At 35.9% G+C, this 7241-nt stretch overlaps 1 protein-coding gene across 4 annotated transcripts in view; it reads right to left on the reverse strand.

Annotated features, from left to right (window-relative positions):
* SLC38A9 (solute carrier family 38, member 9) overlaps nucleotides 1-7241 on the reverse strand; it is a 110599-nt gene that overhangs the window by 7864 nt on the left and 95494 nt on the right. For all 4 annotated transcript variants that reach the window (XM_006874645.1, XM_006874644.1, XM_006874643.1 and 1 more), the window contains 2 exons: nucleotides 3164-3277; nucleotides 1280-1428 (listed from right to left, as the gene is read on the reverse strand). In XM_006874645.1, the coding sequence (XP_006874707.1) occupies nucleotides 1280-1428; nucleotides 3164-3277 (263 nt within the window). The remainder of the gene's footprint in view (nucleotides 1-1279; nucleotides 1429-3163; nucleotides 3278-7241) is intronic.

Consider the following 7241-nt stretch of genomic DNA (forward strand, 5'->3'; position numbering starts at 1 on the left):
TTGTCAAGGACTTCATTCTTCTTGGATCAACTATCAACATTCATGGAAACAGCAATCAAGAAATCAAACGACGTATTGCATTGGGCAAATCTGCTGCACAAGACCTTTTTAAAGTGTTGAAGAGCAAAGATGGCAGCTTGAAGACTAAGGTGTGCCTGACCCAAGTCATGGTATTTTCAATAACCTCATATGCATGCGAAAGCTGGACAGTAAATAAGAAGACAGTAGAAGAATTGATGCATTTGAGTTATGGTGTAGGAGGAGAATATTTAAAGTGCCACGGGCTGCCAAAAGAACCAATAGATACATCTTGGAAGAAGTGCAGCCAGAGTGCTCCTTGGAGGCCAGGATGGCCAAGCTTCTTCTCTCATACATCGGACATATTGTCAGGAGGGACCAGCTGCTGGAGAAGGATATCATGTTTGGTAAGGTGGAGGGTCAGAGATAAAGAGGAAGACCACCAACAAGATGAATTCGCCAAGTAGCAGCATCGATAAACTCAAGCGTGGCAACAATAGTGAGGTTGGCCCACGATCGGGCAGTGTTTTGTTCTGCTGTGCATCAGGTCACTATGGGTTGGTACTGACTTGATGGCACCTAACAACAACTTTTTACTAGGATGAACCCATAACAAAATTGAATAATGTAAGAGCAGTAATTAACAAGGGGTTCACAAGGAAGTTTCAGGGAGGCCCTGAAACAGCATCTATAGATTTGTTTTAGATGAGGGTGACTGGATCTGAACAGATTTTCAAATAACCTGACAGCTCTTCTAACTTCAATAATACAAAAAGTGATAGCACTAGGTTCAAAAAGTAAGAATTTAAGCTCAGTTGTAAAGTCACCTTGAAGTCTAAACCACTGGCCACTTATGTAAAAAATGCATGATGTTAACAAACATGTAAGTAAATATCAAGAACCAATAATTAAAATAGAGTTACTTCCCATAAGGCACACACTGCCAACACAGATACTATATATTATAAATAAATAATTGGCAACCTGTAGATTTAGCAACTAAATCAAGAGATAAATATAACTGGTATTGGAGCTAATATAACTTTACTGGAAGAAATGCACATTAAGTCATTCTAGATAAGGGAGTGGCTTTTCTATTTTTAAAGATCTTTGGGGAAAAGGATACCAATGATCTATCCTTAGTAACTCTTTTCATTAGGCACAATTTTATAGCAAAAGGATCAGTCACACTTTAAACTGACCTGTTTGCACAGTCATTTGCTGCTTGGCACGTCTTGCTGGTCAAGAGAAGAGCCCTTACCTAGGATAAATGTCACCGAAGATATGGCCCAATAGCTGGACACGAGCCAAGTAGCCTAGGAGTGGATACACAGTCATCATCTGGAACAGCAGGAAGATCCTTGCAATGAAGGACAGGATGTCACTGCTAGGGAAGTTGTCTAAAAAATTCTGATCCAAGAAAGATAATGAGATAATATTAAAAATCAAAACCAGTATCAATAATTTTATAAAGTAGAATATATTTTGCTTATTTTGAACACAGGTGCTACTCAAATTGTGGTTTGTGATGTGGCGCTGGTCCACAAACTGTGAACTATTCTACGGTAAGTATAGAAATTTTAGGTATTCGGAAATGTTTAAAGAAATTTGACACTGAGAAATTTTTAATTCTAGTTTACAAAAGTATCAGTCTTCAATAAATTTAAGATAAAAAAATATAAGAATACATTTCTCTTCAACATAGTTTGAGAAGTACTGCTGAAAAATGTTCAGGAATAAAATACCAATTGATTTTATGATGTTTGAATTTAATTCAATTTAATTCAATGTTACTTCATTCTCACTAGCTCTCTTATGTTTCCTCCTCTGAAGCATGGCAGCCATTTCAAAGTAAACAGTATAAAGTGAAAGTGTATCTATTAATTATATAGTATTTACCATCCATGATTATTTAGCAAGATAATTATTTCTACTTCCTTTTATAATTGTTTTCTTTATTTTACTTTGGTTTCTGAAAAAAAGTTAATCACTCAATTTTATTTTTAATTTATTTCTCTTCAAATACAAATGCTACCAATTATTCCTGTTCCTGAGGAAGTGGGCTTTATATGTGGTTGTTGACATCAGGGAAATTTTTAGCAAACTTTTAGCTGCCGAAGAACTTCTAAAATTAAGGAAATCATGAGTAGGAGGACATTTCAAGCCATCATAAGGCTAGGACCTCAAAACTATTTTATTTTAAAGAAGTAAACATTATTATGCTTATTCTGCTGAAATAACTGTTGTAACTCATCTGTAATAAATCACATTATATATTCCATTATACTCTAATGCAGGATTTTCTTCTAACTAGAAAGAAATTCACCTGTAAAATGCTATTTGTTGTGAGCAATTCTTCAGTCCCATGTACTAGAGTTAATGATAGGCACAAATCAAATAAAATACTTAAGACAATCTTTAAGTAGAATAGTTTAAAAAACTTTTTTCCTTTTATTTCAGCAGTCAAATAATTCTTCTTTGCTTGCTGCCTGAGAGCCAAACCTATAATTAGGTCCTGATGAACTAAGATACCAGCTTATCTGGACATTTCCTGATCTGGGCTTTGGAAAATATGGAAGTTGCTTGAATGTAATGTCTGTTAGAGATTTTACAAATTCATGAAAACTACTAGCAATAGTCTCTCATGTAAACAGAATTAATATGCAAATGGTAGCAATCATTTATTGAGCACCACAGTCCTTCCCAAATCTAAAGGAGTATATTATATACAAGCAGTCTTCAAAAGGTTCATAGAAAAATTGAAGTAAAAGATAATGGAATTTTTCTATTAACTTTTTGAAGCTCCCTTGTATTAGACTATTTTATGGAAACGGAGACTCAGAAAAGCGGAAGTGTCAAAATTTCCACAGCAGTATTAGTATGTTGTTGTTAAGTGCCATTGAGTCAGTTCCGACCCATAGTGACCCTGTATAGGGTTTCCAAGGCACAGCTGGTGAGCATGAACCACCAACCTTGCAGTGCAAACCAACCTTGCAGTCCAGCACATTAACCCACAGAATTAGTACAGTAGTGATGATATTCAAACATAGGACTGTCTTTTATTATGTTCCTGCTCCTAGATCAGCTGCCTGTTATATACATATATAAAGGTATAAACAATCAGAGAAGGTATCTAATACCTTACCTGCTCAATGCAATCTTTGGATAATGGTGGTGAAGGAAATGAAGCAAAAACTAGGATTCCAATATAGAGATAAGTTAATGTCACCAACATATAAGCAATGGACAGGTCCCTCACCTGCAAACAGAGAATAACACTCACATAATATGGAATCAACTTACAAGTAAATCTACCTGAATATAGTAAAATACAAAGGCTAATGAATATATATTTATCAATTTTTACTTTGTGTGTGTGTGTGTGTGTGTGTGTATCTTTTAGCTATCCAATCTGTTCACAGAAAGGAGTTAAAACAAAATTGTCATTCTTTACAATTATTTAGTCAAATATATATATTTTTATTTCTGATTTTTTTGCTAGTCTCAAGGATGTAGACCAAGCTACCTGTTAGCAAACTTAGAAAGCTATTACCATAAAAGGTGGTTTAACACAAGTGAAATTCTGACTTAATTTCAAAGGTAATTTGTATATCAAGTTATAAAATATTTAGCTAAAATAATAAAGCTACAGAATAACAAGACAGAAAGTATAAGCCAATTGTGTATGACCTACAAAACTTAAAAAAAATTTTTTTTTCTCAGGGAATTTGTTAAGTCTTCAAAGCATGCCTAAATCAAAGTAGACTGGAACATATTAAAACACATTTAATAAAGAAGGAAAGCTAGTTAAAGAGCAGATAATAAGCAGGTATTAAAGACAAGTTTAATAAATCTAAACAGTAAACAAAGGAAATTAAGAGACAGCTATTTAAACAGCTGTACTATGTTATTATTGGGGTCAGTAAATAAATACAGAACATTATATAAAGCGATTGCTTTCTTTCATTGTTGTTCCCACCCTCTCAACCTCCCATCCTCATGCAAAGTAGAGTGCTCAAGATATTTAATGCAGCCAACTGTCAGATCCAAACAGAACAGACCCCACAGCTGACAGATCTGGTCCCTATCACCACTAAAGTTACAGCCAAACAATATGGCCCAACTAAATTATGCCAAACAGCCTACCCATTTTTGTTTTGTTTTAAACACAAATTACTTTGAAAGCAAAGAAAATAGATTAGAAAGAAACCCCGCCCCCAGCTATATACATTTTCACTTCACACTCTGTTGGATAACACAATAACAAAACTGGATCATTTGGTATTATGGAACATTGCTCAGTTTTTGGGCAACCTTCCAGCTCCAATGGATTAAAGCAATGGCAGATAGTTGTAAACTTCAATGTTGATAAATTTACTTAAAAAGCAAGTAATAAGCTAAGTTGAAAATCAGCTTGAAAATAAACCAGGAATTCCATACCCCAAGATAGGTGGGGAATAGGCAGAAGGAGCTAAAGGAACTTGTACTATACAAATTGTTTCCAGCCCCCCTCAAAGACCTTCTAATTCTTTGGGTCTAGAGGAACGATGGAGACTGACCAAACCTCCAGAGGGGTCTCAAAAGAGTTCTCTCTTTACTTTGTGAAGCATTACTACCCATATTAGCTTCGATTTTGTGTGGGATCAACAGAAATGAACCAGGCAATTCTCACTTTCGTATCAAAAGGTGTAGTCTCTTCTTATGATGTTTGAAAGTCTTTGGACTCTCAATTTGCTCAATGTCACTCAGGAGTAGAGGTATCCCAGTAAAAGATAAAATCGTGAAAAGCTAAAAGGGCTGTCACAATGACTCAGAGAGAGCTGTGTACAAAGAGGAACAGCCACCATCCTGTGGATAATCTTTTGCCTACATACCACCTGACCACATTATTTTGATCTAACTTCCCTACAAGATGTGCACTTTACACCACATTTGGGGAACTCTGGTGAAGATGCAAGAGCCAAGATACCTCCTTTACCAATAAGATGGAGTCCCTGGGTGGTGCAAATGGTTAACATGTTGTTGTTGTTGTTGTTAAGTGCCATCGAGTCGGTTCCGACCCATAGCGACCCTGTACAGGGTTTCCAAGGGTGTAAATCTTTACGGGAGTAGAAAGCCTCATCTTTCTCCCGCGGAGCAGCTGGTAGTTTCGAACCGCTGACCTTAAGGTTCGCAGCCCGATTCGTAGCCACTACGCTACCAGAGCTCCTTACTGGCTGCTAACTATATAAAGTTGGAGGTTGGAGTCTATCCAGCGACATCTGAGAAGAAAGCTTCACAATAGAATCCAGAAAAATCAGTTAGTGAAAACCCTACAGAGCACAATTCTACTCGGACACACATGGGTTTTGCCATGAGTTAGATTAAACTAGAAGGCAACTGGTTTTTCAAAAGAATAGCTTTCCCCTTCTACCTCCATCTCCATGGCACTATACACGTATCTCAAATACAGCAACTATTATGCTATTTTATAACTACCATTAATTTTTTATTGTTACATTTTATTGTATTATTGCTAATAAATATTGCATATATATTAGCAACAATATATTATAATAAATAAATTTGATTAAAAAAACCCAATATATATTGTTTACTATAAACCTTTATTAAACAGAAACATCAAAATGTGAAGCTATCGCTTCTGGACATCTAGGTCAAAACACTTTTGAAAGTGATGTTTTCATCTTTGAAACCTTCCCCATAGAATTTTGTGCTCTTCCAATTTGCACCATGTCAAAACAACAGTTTTGGCATCCTTGAGTGATTTTAAAAAGTTTTTATTGTGAATTGAGTGATAGTTTACATGGGAGAACATTAGCTTTACACCATTGTTTCATTGCAATGATTACAATCTCCTATGTGCATCATCATTCAACAGTATTTGCTTCCATTCCCCTGTTTTTTTGTGTTTTTTTTTGGGTGGGTGTTTGGAGAGGTAGGATGTACACAAAAATACTCAGGAATATGCAATAATTTAAACAACCAAAGAGCACATTCTGTAAGCCTGCCTCCTGGCCGCCAGCACCCAGTCCCTCTCTTTCCATGAGTCCAGAGTACCCAGCTGCTTCCTCTCTCCATGTCCTCATCACTGCCTCCATCTGTGGTGTCACTGCTTCTGTGGATAGGGTCCTGCATTCTACTTGTGCTCTTCTCCCTTGATGGTCCTAGGGTTCTCTGTTTCTGGTCTTTAAAATGAACTACTCCCTCATTTTTGTTACGAAACTTCTACCTTTACAGTTGTGGCAGTCGCAATTAGTCACGATAACAATTACTCACTAATGAATCATAAGAATCTTATTGCCCTCTCTTTTCACCAGACTCATCTAGATAAGATGCAAACTATTCAGTGGGGCCTCTACTTTCACCTGCACACTCTTAAACTAAACTCCCTCTTGAAAACTAACTACCATGAATTTTTAATACAAAAGTAATCCAAGTTCAACTCAAAATGATTAATAATCAGAACATGGAATGTACGGAAGTATGAATATAGGAAAACTAGAAGTTGTTAAAAATGAAATGGAACATATAAAAATCAATATCCTGGGCTTCAGTGTGTTGTAATATATTGGTCATGTAAAATCTGATAATCCTATGGTTTACTATGCCAGAAATAAAATTGAACAGGAATGGCATCATATACATCTTCATAAAACACATTTTAAGATCTATCTTGAAGTATACATAATACTGTCTGTGAAAAGATAATATCCATACAACTACAAGGAAGACAAGTTAATACCACCATTATTCAAATTTACCCACCAACCACTAAAGGCAGTGATAATGAAATTGAAGAATTCTATCAATGTCTTAAGTCTGTAATTGATCAAATAGGCAATTAAGGTGTATTGATAATTACTGGTGATTATAACACAAAGGTTAGAAACAAGAGGAAGGATCATTGGTTGAAAATTTGGCCTTGATGTCAGAAATGAGGCTGCAGATTAAATGATAGAATTTTGCAAGACCAATGACTTCTTCACTGCAAAAGCTTTTTTCAAACAACGTAAAAGATGATTACACACATGGACTTCACCATATGGAATACACAATTGATTTCTGTGTGAAAGAGATGGTGGAAAAGCTCCACATCATCAGCCAAAACAAGGACAGGAGAAGACTGTGGAACAGACCATTTTCAAGTTCAAAACAAGACTAGGGGCAGACTGTGAACAGACCATCAACTGCTCATATGCAAGTTCATGCTGAAGCTGAAG

Source organism: Chrysochloris asiatica, unplaced genomic scaffold (genome assembly GCF_000296735.1).
Source record: "Chrysochloris asiatica unplaced genomic scaffold, ChrAsi1.0 scaffold00291, whole genome shotgun sequence".
NCBI classification, from domain to species: Eukaryota; Metazoa; Chordata; class Mammalia; order Afrosoricida; family Chrysochloridae; genus Chrysochloris; species Chrysochloris asiatica.